The 21294-nt window shown below is 39.9% G+C and overlaps 2 protein-coding genes across 4 annotated transcripts; one reads left to right on the forward strand and one right to left on the reverse strand.

The window, feature by feature from the left end:
- Window positions 1–585: 585 nt before the first annotated feature.
- Window positions 586–5950, reverse strand: LOC135475838 (uncharacterized). Of its 3 annotated transcripts, none has more exons than XM_064755779.1 (4): window positions 5559–5950; window positions 5085–5190; window positions 3156–3284; window positions 586–1966 (listed from the first exon to the last, which is right to left on the reverse strand). In XM_064755779.1, the coding sequence occupies exons 1-4, from the start codon at window positions 5571–5573 to the stop codon at window positions 1926–1928; spliced, it is 291 nt and encodes a 96-aa protein (XP_064611849.1). In that variant the 5' UTR covers window positions 5574–5950; the 3' UTR covers window positions 586–1925. The 3 variants fall into 3 exon arrangements, 2 of the variants coding, with proteins under 2 accessions (XP_064611849.1, XP_064611848.1); XM_064755778.1 differs by having other exon boundaries at window positions 601–1866; XR_010445070.1 differs by lacking the exons at window positions 5085–5190; window positions 5559–5950 and adding an exon at window positions 3462–3856 and having other exon boundaries at window positions 602–1866.
- Window positions 5951–7803: 1853 nt separating this feature from the next.
- Window positions 7804–21043, forward strand: LOC135475010 (C-type mannose receptor 2-like). Its single transcript, XM_064754739.1, has 7 exons — window positions 7804–7987; window positions 13112–13387; window positions 14666–14845; window positions 15698–15856; window positions 16252–16530; window positions 17738–17917; window positions 18383–21043. The coding sequence occupies exons 1-7, from the start codon at window positions 7927–7929 to the stop codon at window positions 18394–18396; spliced, it is 1149 nt and encodes a 382-aa protein (XP_064610809.1). The 5' UTR covers window positions 7804–7926; the 3' UTR covers window positions 18397–21043.
- The last annotated feature ends 251 nt before the right edge of the window (window positions 21044–21294 follow it).

Genomic DNA, 21294 nt, shown 5'->3' on the forward strand with positions numbered 1-21294 from the left:
GTTTTCCAGGGGAAAATGGAAGATGAAATCATTTTGACTACAGATAAAATTTTGGGGACTCTATGGGGAGGTCATGTGGAATTCCATATGACTTGCCTCATCCACGCCTTTCTCCGTTATGCTGAAGTTCTTACATGTTGTAATTCATCATCATTCTGTCCACGGAAACGAGAACAAGGCCTCTTGCATCATGTGATTTTCCACCTGGGTGCAAAGGTTCTCACCTGGGTGAAAACGTTTCCACTTGGGTGTTTTCACCCAGGTGAGAAAGTTTTCACCCAAACGGAAACCTAAGAAAAGGTTACAAAAGGTAAGAAAAAAGGAAAATGTCGCATAAGGGCCACCGTAGCGATCGGTTCTACAACACGGCACAGTCTATGCTGCGCTATCTTATCTATATGTTAACCGAGAATGTTTTCGAGATATTCTGTGTTAAGAATTAGAAGAATTTCAGATGTGGCAAAATGATCTGCACATACAAGTAAATCCATTTGTCAATAAAAATCTGCTATATTCGATATATGAAAACCATTTGAAGATATCCGGAAATGTGTTCTGGATGTAGGAATGTTTTCGCAATATATATCCAGACAAAGCTGGAGCTCATCAATATGGGCCAAAACGGCTTGCCATAAGAACAGGTGGCTTCCTCTGTCAGTAACTCGCGGGCAGTCGTGGGTTCCCCCAGCCTATATCTGGTTTACTTCGATATAAGTGAAAATTCTTCAGTAGGGCGGTAAAAACAATCAAATCAGTCAAATATAAGAATTTTTTTCCCGAGAATACAAAGCAATAACAATTTACCTTGGCCGATGACATTATCAAGAGATCCGATCAGAGAATCAGCATACACACTGAATAGAATCAAAATTAAAAATAATGCCTCATGTTTTGGTAGAACTGAGCCCCGCCAGTAGTATTACTACAAATGGTAGACCAACGTGACTGTCAGCTTGTGGGAGCAAACTCACTAGACGAACTCGGCCGGCCAGAGTTCATGCAGTATCATACAGCAAAACTATATAAAAATTACTAACACTGGACTACTACTTCCTGTGTGACAGCAAACCCAGTGATATTCGAACCTTTCTCATCGCCATCGACTGCATGCCACGGTTACACAAGCTGATAGGTACTGCTATCAGTTTTGTAGACCTACACCATGTGCTTGTTCGGTGTTTATTGCTTACAATGCAAGCTAAGAAAATACATTTCATTTTTTTATGGAAATGGACATGTTTTTATTGTCGTGTTTCAAACAAGAGGACATGTGCACAACATTTGACCGACCCAAAATATTGAATGTCAAGTTGTAAAATCTCGAGCCTCACTGGCCCTACGCGGGGATTGAACCTGAGTCCCCAGTTAACAGGGGCATACGCTTCAAAAACACCGTGAACGTAAACCAGAAGAGAGTCCTTGCCTCAAATAAGATTGTGAACTTCAGTAAACAGTAAGCCAATGTATATGTAGCAATAACTACGCAGGCGTAGTTATTTATAAGATAAGCACATTGTTTGCCTTGCGTAATAAATCAAATGTACATGTAGCTCGAAAAGGGCTTTCAATTAAGGTGACGCATGTGCCTCAGGTCTGGTTCCCTAACGTATTCTGCGTGATTCGATATAGTACAACTAAAGGTATTAGCGCCACCAGACGTCAAGGGGAGAGAACCAGCCAGTTGGTTAATGTCCTACTCTTCAATTAGCCTGGAACCCCTCTCCGCTGACGTCACAAGCCACGATCCACGAATCTGTATCTGTGTGACGTAGCTCGTGGTCTCCAGACTATGTAGCGCTGTTGGGGTTAGCCTCGTAGCTCGATGTCTCTGTTTCGCAGACTTTTCCTCATTCGTCTCGCCGTCATCTGCAATACCACAGAGGATCAAATATTCAACTGTTTTTCAAGCTGACCTTTCCGAACTGTCAGTCAAGAATGGGCACTTGACCAATCATATTCGATATTGCTGCAAAAGAGAAAATGAGCGTGCCACATTCTGGTTCAATCTTTATGCGACTTTATCTAGAATGAAATGAAAAGAATAACGGTGGTGGGACAATGGGCGTGTAGTGATCATCCATTCAACAAAGATCAAATGCTATACTTGTAAGCATACGACCTATATATATTTATTGTCCTTATATTTATTGACATTTAGCGTTTGAAAATTGAAACCGTTTGAGTCTTCAAAATCTGATGTTTGTTCGAATAAGATCTTGCCATTAATAAATGTTAGGCTCTTTGGTTAAGGATTAAATTCAATTCTTCAATGGCGTCTGAATTAAGTACATGGTTATACTGCTTGTCGCTAAGACCCACCATTCGCCCACCGGTGAATAGTCCCACGCTTAAAACCCGACCTCCATCCATGGATTGGTAAACCAATTCAGTCACAGTGAGCAGCAGCAAGGTGCGGTCTACAATGTTCGGCCATTAGCACTGGCCATTCTGAAAGCTGTTGATCAGCCATCTGTATCAGATTTGTGTGGTCTATCAGCAGAGGTAGCACACGGAAAGATATAGACCTCTGCATGCAATACGCAATAACTTTCACATCTACAAGCATATCCGGTTTCGCAATCGTGAAGAATCAATTAACGAAACTTTACCTATAGACCCAGATCGGGATTACCACCAAAATGTAATTTATTTATTTATTTATTTATTTGATTGGTGTTTTACGCCGTACTCAAGAATATTTCACTTATACGACGGCGGCCAGCATTATGGTGGGTGGAAACCCATCCGCAGGTTCCAAAATGTAATTGATTAGTAAATAAAAGACTCAACGTACATTGCACCAAATTTCATCCAAATCAATTCATAAATCTTCTTTAAAATTGGTGTAGGTAACAAACAGACAAATAAACGCCGACAAAAAACATAGCCTTTGGCGGAGGTAATGAATACCACAACTCTAAAATCGCTTTCAAGAAGAGAGAATATAGGCCTAGGTCCATGTTCTAAAGTGCAAGGTGTCTCTCGCCAGGATACCATCTGCATCGTGATGATGACAGAAAATAGGTAATGAGACCAGACTGCATGCTGGGCAAGTGGTTCCCGATATATCGACTCGGTTCCCATGCAGGCAAACATTCATGGCCGAAAATAGCTTTCTACATTTTTAATTACATCCGTGTATTTGCATCTCTTACCAGACTGCTGTTTCGCCTGCCTTATTCTGTGAATGGCATTAGTGACGATGAAGATGACGAAACACAGAAACACAGCTGATATGATCACCGCCATCTCAATGTTGACACGAGTCGGTTCGCTCCTTGGATCTACACAACAACAACAATCATAGACTGTCAAGTGTTTTGTACCCCGCCCAGCTCAAAGCTACTCACGTCGCACCCAACTTTGAAGTGATATCGTCGTATTTAACAATTTTCATATGACGACGAGCAGTCATTAGGTGTTTGTACACCAGTGCTGAAGACACCTGCCATGACACTCACCCAGTCATATTTGTCCAGTCTCCTTCCTCTAACCTTTCAGTGCTGAGCACCAAGAGAGGGCAGCAGCAAGTAGAATTTTTAAAGTCTTTTATATGACTAATTCTGGCTATAATCTCGGGTCTCCCAACTTCGAGGCGGACGTATTAGCCATTAGGCCACCGGAGTAGGCCATTGTTCAGTCATCGGTTAATATGATGCAGAAAATAGGTTGTCAGCCAGAGACACCTCAGTGACAAGTGCCTTGGCGTGTCCAATTACCCTACTACCTATAGCATATCATCCGTATAGCATGCATGTGGATGATGAGCAGTGCCTTCAGTGGATATAACCATATCAATGTCTAACCGAATTGCATGCCGTTCGAACTGATAATTCATAACGACAGGAAATAAAATGCTCCCTTATGCCATCCATTATATTTCACGCACATATACGTGTAGATGGCAAGTAATGGCAGCTTTCTGGACAAAGTTTGAGAACTGTGCCGTATTGATTCACGAACATGTCTGACATTCCTTTGCAGGCGTTTTCTCATTTATGTGATAGCTTCAATGATATAAACTAAAAGCAATTGGCAAATGAAGGCGTTCTTGAGTTATTGTCCGGAAAAAGACAAGCAAAACAAAGATAGTCGTGGAGGCCATAACGCTCGAGGCGCATTACTCAGAACCAGTCACAGTTTGCGCGATAGAATAGGCACATCCGGGAGTTTTCAGTACAGGGTTGGGTTACAAGTAAAATCCTGTTTGTTGTAATTACCTGTTTCAGTGGTGTAAAGAAGAACATAATGAAACTTACTTCAACCCGGATGTCTTAAATTTCCATCTTTACACACAGGCTCGCTATCGCATGCCAGTGACACGGGTCATATATAATCGCCACCCCAGCATATGGAGGTAGGCGTGTCATACTTTCATGCAACATGTAAATCACAACAACAAAATATGCACAAGTACATTACTTATCGTATATAAAACGAAAAAAACTTTATTCATTTCTGTTCTTTGTCGCTAGCGTTCATGTTCACTGGCCACTTAGCTTACTTTTCACTTTTTTAATGAGATTCAATCAGAAACTGTGGTGACAGACGACGTCAAATGAGTATTACATGCATCTTCCAAATAACACAATTAGTCTGTTCCACGATCTATATTTATTTGTCTATGACTCTGAAGAAGTTCACCACCATTCACTATATGTATAGGCCTAAACTGCACGTTTCATTTAAGAACAGTGCAGTGCAGGAAACAGGTGCAGGGGAACCCTAGGTTCACACAGGATCTCCCTGAGCAAAAAGTCCGTCGGAAGGAATGCATCTCATGAAAAATATTTGACAAAAAAGGAGCAGTTGAACCAATGGAGTATTGCTTGAAACAAGCGATCTCTTTGGTCAAAATCTGGGGGGGAGCGGGGGGGGGGGGGGGGGGGGGTGGGGGGGGGGGGGGAATCCACCCTATCTGGTCAACATCCGAGGGAATCCACCCTATCTGGTCAAATATCAAGTGTAACTTAACTTAATGAAGAAGTCGCCGAGACCTGGTGCCGGACACACGAGCTCACTGGCTACAGTCGTTTTCTGTGTTAAGCAATTACATGTATTAAGCCATTGTTAAGAGTACTTACCACACGGCGCTACGTACAGTCTACACGTGCTATCATTCTGACAAAACTTGTAGTCCTCGGGATAGTTCTCACATAAACTCATGTTGTACACCTGATCCGCCGGAAGCTGGTAAAACGAATGAGGGAATTCATTAGAACATAGCTTTATTAGTCAAATTTTCTATATTTCAGTTTATCAAACTTTTCTTAAACTTGGACAGGTTGCATGCATAGCTTTAAAAATCAGAAGGTTTGTACTTGAAGAAGAGTCGTGTTTTACTTAAGTTTCCTCACTCATACGACTGACTCCGATTGGATGCATTCTTGAGTAGGATGTTAAACAACATTCAAATGAATAAATAAAGATATAAGCAAGCTTTAAAATACCTTTCTAAAATCAACAGAACTCTGAAAATCAGCAAAATTGGGCCACTAGTCATGGACAATTTTGGGTCATTTAGGGTATTTCCACAAAAAAGAGTTATAATTGTTTACCTTGATCGACGACATATTTAAAAGATGTGAACCGGAGCCTCAGGAAGTCAATATACAAAGTGAACAGAACTACAGATAATGTCTCCAGCTGGTGAAAAATGATTTTCGCACTGACAGTGGCAGGTTTGTGTGGACAAAAGCCACGTTCCGAAGACCATGTTAGTTACACGGCAGACAGTGTCGTCTATCCCGCATGGCTATGGTTCAAATCCAACTCTAGTCCTTGCGCCAAGGACACAATGCAGTAATTATTTTTAAAATGTAGGTTCTTCAAGGCCCTGAGTTATGAGGTATACTAGTATGCGTGAGTCTGTGTGCATACGCTGCTCGTACACTCGAATATAGACACCGTTTAAATACTATTTTTCACAGATAGTACACAGTCCCTATATCGGAAGAGAAACTCCAGCCAGATCGCCTGAGACAGCTATAACATGGAATTCAGGATCATAAATGTCTAAAATGTGCATGCTTCTACAAGTGGTCTCTTCAAATTCGAAACGGGTAGCAAACTACATCTGCTGATATATAATATATTTTCATAAACATTGGCCTGAGCCCGCGTAAACATTAAGCAAATACACATGTCCTCAAATAAATGAGTCTTCTGATAATGGTGTGGTGTGTAATTTTCATCTGTAAAAAGACTACACTTATCTCTTTGAGTTTTCAACGTTTGAATTACGCCGTCTAAAATTAGCTCGCCAAAGTACAGAAAGATCCTTGTCTGAATTCACAGTTTCCTTCACAACCGTAAACTAACTAACATTCATATATGTATACTTCTGTTCGTCACCGTCAGATGGCGTTACACGCGCTCTTATCTTACCGGTTTGTATTTCATCTTTTACTGACGAAAACACCGCTGTATGTTTATAGTTCATGTGTCTGGCCGTCGGATTACTCACCTCAGCATATCTTACCCTCAGCCAGTAAAGGAATGTTTTACTGTGCAGCGAAAAATTTTAATACACCGCCACTGAGAATTTTGGCCAATCTATACAGATATTCTAAGAAAAAAAATCCATTAGTTTTAGCAGAAAGTCTGTTGTCTGAGTGATATGTCTGAGAATGTATGCTGTCACTGTAGCATGATATCGTATCATATTCAATACGTAATATCCTGTAATTCTACAGTACAACCTTTGTGTTAAATTAAAGAAACCTGTGGACTGTATTTAAAGACAAAGGAAACACCACAATGAAGTATTTATCAGATGAAAGACCATTATAGACTGTTTGATTTATTGTTTTAGAAATTTTCTAACCGAGTAATATGTATATAAAACATAGGATTCTATGTTGGTCTGTTGGGGCCCTGAGGGTATCACTGACGTCATAACAATGGTTTTGGCTTGAAATAATTCGTTTGAAGGTCCATTTGTTGAATACATTTAAGCTCTAAATGTAGATGCATTTTGAATTTCTTTTCTAGTTCCGATGGTTCATAGCCCTATCATCTATAAGCCAACAAATCAAGTTCGTGGTTTTATTTCCTTGAAGAAACAGGAATTCTTAACGATACAACTGAATGTAACTTTATACGAATCTCGAAAAGGGCGGTTGTTGGAGAACGCAGGGAAAAACCCTAAACTCCGAATAAAAAGGATAATGTTTCGAAATTGCTTTGAAATCATGGGTTCCTTTAATATCTACCTGCTGTGATTTGGTGTGTCTTTGCACACAAGGTCAAATTCCAAGTGTCCAGTGACCCATTGGTGCCATTATCAGAAAATTCAGAAGACCAGGAAGTCAAATCTCGAATTACCTGCGACTTACCGTCTGTACAAATGTATGACAAATAGTCTATGCCTGTACCAAAGAGTACAGTGGTTTAGCCAACTGGTGATTTCAGTTGAATGATCACTTTGTCACGAGGGAAATGAGGACATTGGTTAACTTTTCTTGCAGCCAACAAAACATGCCATGTTTTGAGTTGATATTTCTGTTTACTATTATTCCGTTTACTTTCCCGTCGATAAACGAGTATTAGGTCACTTTTAGGAAGGCTTTCGTAGATATGACTGTTACCGATTGTGCTCATAGACAGACTAGTAGTCGTGTGCATGCATGATATACGTGCATGACGTACCCTGTATGCCTTGCGTAAAGTATCGTGCACTGGAGCAACACAATATAGATGCCTTGTATGGAATTTCAATCCTTTTTCTTTGTGGAATACAACTGAATAAAACGTAACGTGCTGTTTCGTGTAGACCTTTCAGTAGAGTGTCTGACGTAACATAAATTCAATTCTAAAAATAAGTGTCCTGTAATATAAATATTGTGAACACGGGCAGATTGGCGCGGATCAGGGTAAACCTAACTACAAGCCTCACCTGGCATGAGGACGGTGTAAAACTTCAAAATGGCCGTTTTCCTGCACATTATACGGTTACTTTTTTGTTTTCTCATATTTCCCTCGTTCGGTAAGTTTTTGTTTTCTCATATTCTCCTCATTCGGAAAGTTTTTGTTTTCTCATATTTCCCTTATTCGGAAAGTTTTTGTTTTCTCATATTCCCCCCATTCGATAAGTATTTTTCCTACACGTTTTCTCCATTTATTATCACAAGCAACAAAATCTTTTGTTTTCTGAAAATGCCGCTTTTGTTGAATTCTAGTTACGGAAGTATTGTACATTGGCGAAGTAAATGAAAATCAAAAGTGAAAATAAAAACTTGATTGTGACCGTGTATTTAGGTGTGTATTCCATTTATGGCATTGTTATAACTCTTATTTAAATAAATTACACTTTAAAACCGCCACACTGTAACTCCTAATTAAATAATTATTTCAATAAGCGCTACAATGACAAGCCTTTTTGAAATGTTACACTTACAATTATTGAAATATTATTACTATGATTATGTAAACAATTACCTACATTAAATCATTCCATGATGTCATAACAAACAGTGTCACGAAAGGCATAACTTAATCAGTTTTTGCATGCATAACTTTCACTTGATTTCACTTTCCCTGAATGTATTGATTGGATGTATTTGTGAGTGTGTCGCTGAATGTATTGATGTATTTTTTTTATTACCCTGCGCTTTATTTATTAGCCCCAAACCGGTACCTGGGAGATTATATGTTTGTTAAAAATGTCTCATCGTGCTGAACTTAAATTTTGTTCCTGACATGTCACCGTGACATGTTATAGATCAAGTTCGAGTTTTTCGGACCACAGTGACTATGCAGTTTTGGGAAACATAATGGCCGTTATTGCCCACTCCCTACTGCGTCCAATTTGAACGGCGTTATGTTGTCATTTTGTCCAAACAGTTTTCCCGACGATGCATTAAACTGAATTTGACTGGATTGCAACTTGCATGACATTACCATAAGGAGTTCAAGTTTTCCTGTCCTATCCTAATGTTGGACAAGATTATAATTGCTTTGGTTCAATTGGTTTTCCTAATCGGCTTTAAAAATGGGTTATCGTAACGAATTCAAACAAGATATGACGTTTCAACATATCTAGTTTCAACTCATTTTCGAGTTTCGGACCCCTTCGTCCAAGTTGAACGCAGTTATGGCCGTTTTTGTCCAAACACTTTACGGGACATGTTTTTCAAAACGATTCATCCTATTGCTGTCTTTGATCGTATAAGTTACCAATGGTTTCAGGTTAGGCAGGTTTGAGTAACAGGGAGAATTCAGTATTATGTCAAACGTGAAAGACAAGAGATAAGGATAAAGGAAGCTGGAATAAACTTCAAAGTCATAAGAATGAACAACCGAGCTACAGTCTCCGCCTCCCGCACCTACCTCACCCAAGTTAACCACCCACCTATCTGAACATCCCATCCAGTCAACCAAATAACCCACACATGAACATTACCCCCGACCCACACATCCCTTCGCTCCGTTAATTAATATAAAAAAAAGTTGCTAAGATTAGAAATTACATCCGCGGGTATTTCAATAAGCCATTTTATGTGTCATGCCAGAATTTATTGATTGGCCTTATTGAAATGGATGTTTCAGTTAGCGACGCAAATGTAGCCTAACCCATACTGATATATTAGCTCTGTAAGAGTTACCCTTACAACGCTTATTGGAATAATTGTTTCATTATGGGCTACAATGCAACGCTAAATGAAATAGTTGTTTGATAATTGAGGAATATTTTATATTTCTTAATAACCCCTTAAATGACATATTTTCCTTGAATGGTCGGAAATATCCGGAAATGACGTCATGGGTAAACATACTATAGGAACGCGGGACCAGCTTGACGTCTCCAGTTGAGGCTCATCCCCCGACAAACCGTTGAGGTCATCATAGCAGGCTACTTAATTTCCGGACTGACCAGAGCCTTAGGAAAACAGTACACGATAGCTATCTTTTTTATGCCCCAAGAAGAAATCCGAGAAGCTCATTTGTACTTTTATGTATTAGGCCACATCATATACTCCGAACAGGGAAAAAGAAAACCCGTGCGTTCCAAGTATGTTTTAATGGGCATATACAACCGACAGTAGACTAGAAATAGACGGAACGAAAAATGTTGATATACCACATATGTTGAGTTTCAATGCACCTGAAATTAAAAGGATGATATTGCTAGGTGGATGTGGCCGGCTTGATCCTCCGCTTATTACAGGCATACTGACGGTATATGAGTCGAGGCTATGTTTTCAAACAGAAAAGGCAGAAATAACATGTCAAGAATTCCAGGCCAATATAAATGTGAGAAGCCCAAAAACTTCACGGTAACATACATGTAACATTGTTTAACAGGACAGAACTTTTACGCCCCTCAAAGAGACGTACGAAAATTCGGTTTTATATTTTTTGCGCAGAATTAAAAGCCTTCATAACGCTAAATTATAAAATCGGTTGTAAGCATCACACTGAGAATTATGGTAACCATGACACCACGAGCTTTTCTTCCCAGATCTAAATCATATGTGTATATATATACATATAAGTGACACAGTTACAGGATGCCCGCTTATAGCATTTAAAAGTCTTTATATTTAGGCATTTTTGTACACATATATGTAAAGGCCCCTTCTGCCCTCTCTTGCATTGTACAAGCATATGGTATAATAGACGAATGCTGATCAAGTTTACGTATAGTCAGGGCATATAAATACCACATAAATACCGTTTGTACACGGTGAAGTGGAGCTCGGTGTTTAATATATAGCCTCACGTCCGACGATGAATTTAATTCTCACACCTGACACTGAATTGAGGTCTCACACCCGGCAATGAATTTAAGTTGCACACTCGACAATTAATTTAAGACTAATATGTGACAGTTCATTTAAGCCTCACAGCTAACAATGAATTTAGGTCTTACGCCCGACAAATGAATTTAATCCTTACACCCGACGATGAATTTGAGAATCACACCCGACAATGAATTTAAGCCTTACACCTGACACTGATTCTAAAACTCACACTCGACTTTGACTCTAAGAGCCACACCGGACAATGAATTTAAGCCTTACACCCGACACTAAATATAAGCTTCACACCCGACAACGAATTTAAGCCTTACACCCGACACTAAATGTAAGCCTCGCATCCGAAACTGAATACAAGCCTCACATCCGACAATGAATTTCAGCCTCACAACCGACAATGAATGTAAGTCTTACACCCAACATTGAATTTAAGCCTAACACACGATATGTTAAGGCTCACTCCCGACATTGAATTTAAACCTCACATCCGACATCGAATTTAAGTCTCAAACCCAACAATGAATTTAACCCCCACAGACGACATTAAATTTAAGCCTAACATCAAACAACGAATTTAAACCTCCCACCTGACAATAAATTTAAGCCTTACACCCGAAATTGAATTTAAGACCCACATCTGAGAGATGATTTAAGCATCACACCTGACTGTGAATTTAAGCCTCACATCCGACAATAAATTTAAGCCTCACATCCGACAATAAATTTACGCCTTACACCAGACAGTGACTCTAAGTTTCACACCCGACTCTGACTGTAAGTCTGACATCCGACAGTGAATACAAGCTTGACACCCTACACTGAATACAAGTCTGACGTCCGACACTGAATACAAGTCTGACATCCGACACTGAATACAAGTCTGACATCTGATACTGAATACAAGCCTGACATCCGACACTGAATACAAGTCTGACATCCGACACTGAATACAAGTCTGACATCTGACACTGAATACAAGTCTGACATCCGACACTGAATACAAGTCTGACATCCGACACTGAACACAAGCATGATATCCGACACTGAATACAAGTCTGACATCCGACACTGAACACAAGCATGATATCCGACACTGAATACAAGTGTAACATCTGACACTGAATACAAGTCTGACATCCGACACTGAACACAAGCATGATATCCGACACTGAATACAAGTGTAACATCTGACACTGAATACAAGTCTGACATCCGACACTGAACACAAGCATGATATCCGACACTGAATACAAGTGTAACATCTGACACTGAATACAAGTGTAACATCTGACACTGAATACAAGTGTAACATCTGACACTGAATACAAGTCTGACATCCGACAGTGAATACAAGCATGATATCCGACACTGAATACAAGTGTAACATCTGACACTGAATACAAGTCTGACATCCAACACTGAACACAAGCATGATATCCGACACTGAATACAAGTGTAACATCTGACACTGATTACAAGTCTGACATCCGACACTGAATACAAGTGTAACATCTGACACTGAATACAAGTCTGATATCCGACACTGAATACAAGTGTAACATCTGACACTGAATACAAGTGTAACATCTGACACTGAATACAAGTGTAACATCTGACACTGAATACAAGTGTGGCGAAGACCATACGGATTTTTATGTTATATATTTCGATTAAACCGATCACTCCTTTGTGTAACTTTTTGTGGATAGATTTAACGCTAAAAGCAGGAGATATTATTTCTGGTTAGGCTCATTCATATTATGGTCAGATATTATGTTTGCCGAAGCTCTTACTTGTGTTGATGAATTTTAGAATCAAATGAGGTTAAGGCCTATAGCAGAGGTAAGGGTCTGCGGTTGCATACATGTCGCTGTTAACATCATCTATATGTGGCGGAATTAGGCACCAAGTTTAAATACATCTGATGGTTCCTCGCGTAGTATTTTATGCTTTCTTACACTTCAATACTTTTTAAAGCTATCAAACGCTTCAAATCTCTTAATTTTTCATAGCGATGGTCCGTTTTGACTGTGTTAATGTGATTGTATGTTAAATGTCATGACAACACATTATTCCGAGTAATTTTAGACCTGTAACGTCTAATAAATTGCAATTAACATCACTGCATTTTTTTTTATCTAATTCTGCTTAAGCCATGGTGCTAGGGGACGTGTAAAAGGTTACAGTTTACATGAACAGTCAGATTATAACCCGAACTGAGGTAAATTGACAAGAGGCCGTCTTTTTCACCGGTAATATGTGATAATTTGCCAGCTATCACACCGGTATCACACTGTCGTCGCTGCTCAGGTTTTACCTTAAGCACTGTAAGTCTTTAATTATATTTACAGGAACATCTAGCGACCTTTACCGTTGTCCAAATATCAGTGGGGGAATAATGAGGGCGTTTAATGAGAAGTGCTACCGATTTGTTTCCAACGGCAAGACCTGGGATGAAGCCCAATGCGATTGTCAAAGAACGGGAGGTAATCTCGTCCACATCAAGGACCGTGCAACACAGAACTTCATTTATAACAGTATCAAAAACGACCTCGGCTGGAGGGTGAACGGGATGTGGATTGGTGCGCATGACCGGACCATGTCAAATAGTTATGAGTGGGTTAATGGTAAGTGCATGCGTGTTTCCGAACACCTTAGCCTTTGTAGGCAGCGAGAAACTTACAGATTCACTGGACCTGTGTTACTCGTGTGGCTTACAACAACCACTTGAGTTTAGTTATCATTCGGCTGACAAAATTTTTCAATCCTGAAATCCGTTTACCGCTGATTAAGATGCATCTTGACGTCAGGGAGTTTGTCAGGTATACCATGCACGTGTCAATTTCATACATTCGGTCACTAATGTCCGTTGGCATTTGCTTCCGTATGTGGCGTCATTTAATGTCCTCGAATGAAATCCCTATAGAAATTGAATCCCCATGGGATGACCCGTGGCCTAGAGGCCTTTGCCTTTCAATCGCCAAGGTGCATGAGGTATGAGCGGTAGATCCAGGATCAATCCTGGATCAAGTCACAACTAAGACGCTTGGTGTTCAGCATGAAGGGGATAGCGCAACGACTGGTTGTCCCGCATCGGTATAATTGCTCGGACAGTGCGGCTTACTTGTCTTGGTAAGGCGCCTCAGTGAAGCAGCTCTAGATAAAAGAGCGGTGGAAATCCGCCCTGCAACAAGAAGGCACATTACATGTACTCTAAGGATTCCTTCGTCGTCATATGACAGAAAAATTGGTGAGTACAACGTTAAACCCCAAGCACTCCCTCACTCACTCACTCACTCACTCACTCAAGCCATGCCGAATGTTTGCTAATAGGGTGTGCATATCTGTCTGTCACACGTGGGAAAGTTTGCCCTTTGCGCGGTTTCCCCGACTACTCATTGTACAAGTGAAAAAGTCTTGAGTATAGCGTTACCGAGCCATCAAAAAATGGAGAAAAATAAATAAGAATTTTTCATTAATATGACGGTCAAATTTGTATGTATAAGAAGCCCGGCTGCACGGTAAACCACGTTTTCCTCCCCACCAGGTATCTGGTATCGGTTGACCGAGAACTGGATTACAACACCTGACCTCATTGTTAAAGGGCAAGTCAGTCGCCGCGAACCAGCACTTTCAACCACCAGGGCCGACGATTGATCTTGTGTTCCATGTATATAAAATATGAAAGCTAGGAGATAGTATATGTTTAATTGTTTGCCGAAATAAGCTCTGTGTAGAGTCTTGGGACATAAAAGAAGCTGCAGGCCCTTCGTGGTTTCCTTCCACCAAAATGCTAACCCCCATCGTTCAAGTGAAATATTCTTTAGTACGGCGTGAACCACGAATCAAATAAGTAAATAAATTTCTGAGCCAAGTAAATTTCAAACGTCTTACTATTTACCCAGGTGACCGACAAAGTCGAGGGACTCCCGTGACGTGGAACTATTGGGCCCCCGGTCAGCCATCATGTGGGCTTTGGTTTTGTAGCGAGTTTTGCAGCCAAATGCGATTAGACGACGGAGGACGGTGGCACGATTACCGCTGTGGACTATGGTTTACGACTTACTATTACTGCTGCATGTACGGTAAGTATAACTTGGCAAGATGGGAGCCTGTAAAGCAAAGATGCTTTCAATCTTTTCACTCCCTGGCCGAAAGTAGCCTGAGGGTATCGGAATAACGTCCGATGTTAATCTGTCAATTTCTTTGTGAAAACAAAACTATCTCTTGGGAGGGTGTTCACCACGTTCACCAAACTTATACCACACATGCGCTATGGCATTGGGAAGTTCATTCATTCTCGGTGGACAATTTGTTCATGTATTTTGTAGCGGTTGTTAGATCCTGTTTGTGTCACTCAACGCCACTAGTTACTACTACAAAAACGAGTATGTCTAAGTGATTCCATCAAACACCTTCACCATATAAGCTTCTGAAGTTTTACTATAACAATGAGTGTTATTCTCTTGTCAGTAAATATAGATAGAGTGAAGGCCTACCGGGTCTCCGGCAGTCCAAGCACTTCATAACTGTGCGTAACTCCGCTTAGCCAGGGGCCAGGTTCTGTATATTCATTGCGCTGAATTAAATAGGCACGTTGGATACATGAACAGTTGCAATCCAAGCGCAACTGAGAGACACATACTTTGATTATGGACACCTAATAAACTGGCATGGTGCACGATATGGATACTGATTTAATTCATTGGCGTTTCCATCATCTTTGAAAACTGTTGACTGCTTCTCCTTTCATGAGTCCCAATTCCGTACATTATATACTTTCTTAGCTCTTTGGTGGTTTGTTTTGAACGCTGGTTTGGAAATTGTTCTTTCCATTTTTTATCCGGGACGTCCAGTTTAGTTGACAGATGATATATGAATGTCTGCTTCGACGCCTAGGTTTTGCAAACCAACTTTATTATGCACATATCTTTCAGATATGCTTCCTAGGGCAACAAAACCAACAACAACAGCAGTGACAACAACAACAACAAAACCAACAACTACAACGACAACAAGAACAACAACATCAATGACAACGAAAACAACAATGAAGACAACAGGAAGGACAAAAGCGATGACAACAGTAAATTCCGGTAAATCCACTTTCTCGTACTTCAGGGGTATAATTAAGATGAGGTAAACCGGGGAAAAGTTACTGAGATATCATCATATTGGGGACATGTACAAAGCGTGTCGCTTTGTATTCGGTGGCATGCATAGTTAGTCAGTTTTGATGCGGCCACCATGTTAGAATGTGACATTTATTATGTAGTGTGTGTAAGCAACAGCGTCACTCATCTGTACATTTGAACAGCTGTGAAAGATGGCAAAACACCTTCAGGAAAATTTTATATTCAGATTATTCACGGCCAAAATCTGTACGTCGTTTTATACACCTACATGTGTATATGCAAATGAGTTTGCAAAAGCAAACGCTTCCAAACTCTCAGTTGTATTTAAGGATTCACTTTCTTTTCTTCCATCACAGAAACAACGGTAAGTGACCTTTACCGTTGTCCAAATATCAGCGGGGGAATAATGATGGCATTTAGAAATAAGTGCTACCGATTTGTTTCCAACGGCAAGACCTGGGATGAAGCCCAATACGATTGTCAAAGAAGGGGAGGTAATCTTGTCCACATCAAGAACCTGGCAACGCAAAACTTCATTTATAACAGTATCAAACACGACCTCGGCTGGAGGGTGAACGGGATGTGGATTGGTGCGCATAACCGGACGGAGTCCAAACGTTACGAGTGGGTTAATGGTGGGTATAAGTCTGCTTGAGAAACTCCCAGAGTCAATGGGTCTGGGTTCATGAGGTTTACAAGAACCACTTGAGATGTCCACGGTGAAATGTTCGAATGGCACACTTATAATTCCGCTGAAGCAGACACAATTTTTTAATCCTGAAATCTGTTTACCAATGATTGGGATGTTCTGGATGACGGACATGTCGTCCGAGAATGTATCGGGTATACCACGCAGGTTTCCGTTGCTTCCACTCAGTAATTAATATCCGTTGTACATTTCCCATTTTCTTCTGTATTTGGCGTAAATTGAAAGTGCACCAATGAAATCCCTAAAGAACTTGAACTCACGTGCCACCAGTTGGGATGACCCTCTTCGCCATGAGAGCTTTAGGTACGGTACAAGCGTGACAGTTTCATTGACTTCAAGCAGAAGTGTTGAAACTGTTTTCCAACTGAACTTCGCATATTCATCACAAATGCTGCTTGTACCCAAGCATGCATGTATAGTTGAATTTGATGAGTGTCTGTAAACAAGACTATATTATCAGGTTTGTGTGCCAAGGAAGCATCTACCGCTCTCTCTTTCTGTTATCTGACAAACCTCTTGCCCTAACATTTTAGCCGGGCACTCCGGCTTCCTTCTCTCTGAAAGCTAATCTTCATCATCTAAGTGAAAAAGCCTTGAGCGTGGCGATACAGAACAATCAAATAAATAAAGAAACCGGAACAAGAATTTTTCACTCCTAAGACTAGGGTCAGGTTTATGTATATTAGAAGCCAAAGTGCTCGAAGTAAACCACGTACTCCTCTCCGCCTGGTAACTTTCGACATAGACTCTTGCCCGAAGGAGCGCAAACTGGATCCGAACACACTTCATTGGTCAAGCATCTGTCAGTGGCAGCGAACAAGCACTAATGCCTCTTTGCAGAGAAACAAGAAATTAACAAGCCAGGCTGTCCATGAGGTGATATCCCTTTCACCAGAATCTGCTCCTTACCTTTATTTTCAAAGAGGGTTTGAGGGATTTAATTTGACAACACTTAATTGATTTGTCTGGCATTTTGAACTGAATAAGATGTCAATTTGACATGAAGATTTAATGAATATTGTGTGAAATTTTGAATACGTTAATTGTGGTTAAGGGAAGTTTGGACAATAGTAGCCTTAGTCAGTGGAACAGCACTGAATTCAGTAAATTTCTAACGTCTGGCTATTTACCAGGTGACCGACAAACTAGTGGGGCACGGGTGAGGTGGAACTATTGGGCCTCCGGTCAGCCATCTTGTAGTCCCGGGAATTGTCATGAACTTTGCGGCCAAATGCGTTTATTTGAAGGAGGACAGTGGCACAATTATCGTTGTGGGCCAGGTTGCAGTATTTACCACTATTGCTGCATGTATGGTAAGTATAATGTGGCATGATGGGATCATTCAAAGCAAAACATGTGGATTTGGCTCTTCATTTTCATGTTTTTTAACCCTTTCCTCATGTAAACATATCATCGTGATATCGTAATTTTTGGTGGTGGTGGGTGGAGGGGGGTGTAGTTGGAATGGAGGGGAGAGGGAGTATTTTCAGGGACTGAATTCTGGGATGAACTTTTTGGATCATACTGATGATTTTTGATACTATAGCCATTCTAAACGAGTGTTTTTTTTTACTTGTATTTTAACCTTTGGATGAAATTGCTGTCATGTTTACTATAGTATGCTGCTTGTGCACAAAAAAGAACTTCTTCAACATGAAATCAGGTATTTCGGATGAATGACAAATGTGTGGTATCATTTACACCCAAAGTTTAAACCTCCAACCTACATTTGTCTGCAACTTCCCGTAAAACAACTCAATGATGCAAATAACTTCCAGATATGAGTCCTTAGACAACAAAACCGACATTCGCAACAACACAGCCGTCAACAAGAAGGGCGGAGGCAACAACAAGGGTGAAGAAAATGACAAGGATGAAGAAAACAACAAGAATGGAGGCAACGACAATGAATTCCATCAAGCTCACTCCCTCCCTCTACACTAGGGAACACCTAGTAACATGGCTTGAGAGAAAAAATTGTTTTATTTACAACAAATTTATGCATTATATGCTCTATACAATTATATTGCACTTTGCTTATTCACATGATATGCATTTTCATTTACAAATAACAAAATATTTGTTTTAAGATAACCTTGTTTACTAACATTTTATTATTAAAGCTGGTGATAAATGGTAATAAATGTGTATTGATGTATGGCTGACAAAAACATTCATACCTGTCTAAAATTTGAACAAAATGCCACTCTGGTAAAAATATGTGAATTACAAATTTGCACAAGTTGAATTGTTGTATTATTATAATTTCTGCATTATCCTTAGGAGACCAGAATGAATCCTGAACACCGATTTTTTGAATAGGAAGTCTTCATTTTGAATTTTTCATTATTTGCTCAAGTCTCTTTTAGGATTAATTCTCCACCATGGACAACTTACTAAAGGTCGTAGACATGCGAAACGTTCCTGAAATCATGTTATTTGCACATTTCTTAGTGGTTTAAGAATGTTTTCCTTGAAATATAAACTAAGTAATAACTACCTAGTAAAGCGTTGGTGTTATGATCATGGTATATGCCTTTAAAGTTTTTCGGTGTTGAGATATCATATCGTCATGTGTAGATGACTTGCCGTTTATGTCACGGTGTCACTTTGCATTTTGGGTAGTCGGGTTTTACGTGACCTCCCGGTGAATTGGAAGGTCACAATGCGTGCGACCATTCCACATTTCCCGTCAATGCTCATTTATTTATTTGATTGGTGTTTTACGCCGTACTCAATAATATTTCAATTATACGACGTCGGACAGCATTATGGTGGGAAAAGACCGGGCAGAGCCCGGGCAAAAACCACGACCGTCCGCAGATTGCTGAAAGACCTTCCCACTTACGGCCAGAGACGCATGAGCTGGACTTGAATAGCTATCACATGCATGGGTCATTTCGTCGCGCCGCACCGTGCTCAATCCCCTGGGCCAGAAATGCACCCTTTTTATCCCCGTCAGTATAAGCCGGTTCCAGATTGTGCCAAAACACACCATTCCATGCTGTTGCGTTGGCGTGCTAGTGAACCGTCTCTTTGCATAATATAAGTAGGCCTATAAAGATTTACTGAAATCAAGAAAGGAGAGTCGAAGAGTTGAGGACCTTATATGAGACGGGGTTTGGACCAGGAAGCCAAATGCTGCCTAAATCTGGGCTAAATGAAATATGCAACGTCTCTAGGTTATACTTTAGCATGTAGGATAGAACGTCAATGAAAGAATTTTCTTTGAGTCAGTCTGGTTTGACAGAGAATCCATACAAATAAACGGAATCTAAGAATACGCGCGCGGGGTTGTAAGGAACTGTCAAATGAACATACAAAAAGAAACAAAACACAGTAATTCAAAAGTAATTTATCGGCATGATAACGATTTTGATATATGCACGCGCCTGTCGTCGTGCTGTGTCATAATTACTTCCGTAGTTAAAGGTGGAGAAAACATAAAAATGACATACAGTTCAGATGAAAGAGTGCGAAAAGTTATTCCTGAATATGGTCTTCAATATTTTTTCCGATTTTTCCTTAAGGAGAAAAAAAGACACTTGAAAATAATTTTTGTATGGTGGGTATTTAGGGCAAACTTTTGGTATTTATAATGTTTGTTTAATAATGCCATAAATGAGGAAGTAACACAGGTTTAATAAATATTTTTTCACTAGAATTTGTTCTTTTCAGCTTCGTGACACAAACAGGCCCCTTCGCCGAATGAAACATCACACTATTGCAAATATATTTTTTCGGTAAACTAAACATGATAAACTGCAATTTTCCCAGTGCACATTATTATTAATATAGGGCCTACATGTTTTTCCCGTCCTTGGACCTACATATTTAGATATGTTTATGAGTTAGCTCCCTTTGATGGGACTTGTCAGTCGATTGAAATGGAGCAGCCTGACAAACTTCGTCGAGTTCAACCCTAAAAAATCGAACCACCTGGACATTTTTCATGGAGTTTGACATATAGTTCATTTTATTGTTTTCCTTTCTTTTTATAAGAGTTACTTAGCGTAGGCGGTTTTTAAAGTACAAAACTTCATGCAACATGTACTATAATAACGTCCTTTTTTTATTAACAATTTTTCTGCAAGCATGGCTGCAACTGTCGTAAGGTTGTGAATTTTGATTATTTCTCAAAGATTTTGCTTTTCCAGATCACATGATATAGTGTCACGAAGTTATATATACCTGTTTTTCCAAACTGATAATGTGCCAAAATTACATTGGTTTATGTAGGTTTGCTTGTTTTAACGTTCAGTACACATAGAAGTAGCAATTCTCCCATGGAAGGAGAAATCATCTACAGTGTAATCTGACCAAAAAATGGACTCATTTGTCTCCAAGAACAATCTTTTTTTTTTTAATTTAGTGATTGCGTTTCAATGCGATGACGTTGCAGTTCTATCCAGCCCAAAAAGCAGAATAATTAATATATTTGTACAATATATGCACTCATCGGTGTTGAGTTATTTATTTCATTATGGTTGGTCATCATTCCAAGATCATTTCACTTAGGACGGGTTGCAAGATTCATCAGTGAAGGAAAGATAAGTAACCATTGTGACCACCGATTTTGGCGCGTTACTAACAATTGCCCTAAATCAGAGGCGCGCCCTTTTTCTGAGCCAAAGGCCTGATCAAAAAGTGTATGTATACATGTGAATGATATTGATTTCAGTCGAAAGCA

This window comes from Liolophura sinensis, chromosome 9, assembly GCF_032854445.1.
Source record: "Liolophura sinensis isolate JHLJ2023 chromosome 9, CUHK_Ljap_v2, whole genome shotgun sequence".
Classification (NCBI taxonomy): Eukaryota; Metazoa; Mollusca; class Polyplacophora; order Chitonida; family Chitonidae; genus Liolophura; species Liolophura sinensis.

Coding starts and splice junctions, on each gene's coding strand:
- LOC135475010 (XM_064754739.1), top strand. CDS start 7,927: ATGGCCGTTTTCCTGCACATTATACGGTTACTTTTTTGTTTTCTCATA. Junction 13,388..14,665: donor TAGTTATGAGTGGGTTAATG/GTAAGTGCATGC, acceptor CTATTTACCCAG/GTGACCGACAAAGTCGAGGG. Junction 14,846..15,697: donor CTATTACTGCTGCATGTACG/GTAAGTATAACT, acceptor CATATCTTTCAG/ATATGCTTCCTAGGGCAACA.
- LOC135475838 (XM_064755778.1), bottom strand. Junction 3,285..5,084: donor ACTGTACGTAGCGCCGTGTG/GTAAGTACTCTT, acceptor GTTGTTGTGTAG/ATCCAAGGAGCGAACCGACT. Junction 1,867..3,155: donor GCAGGCGAAACAGCAGTCTG/GTAAGAGATGCA, acceptor GTGGTATTGCAG/ATGACGGCGAGACGAATGAG.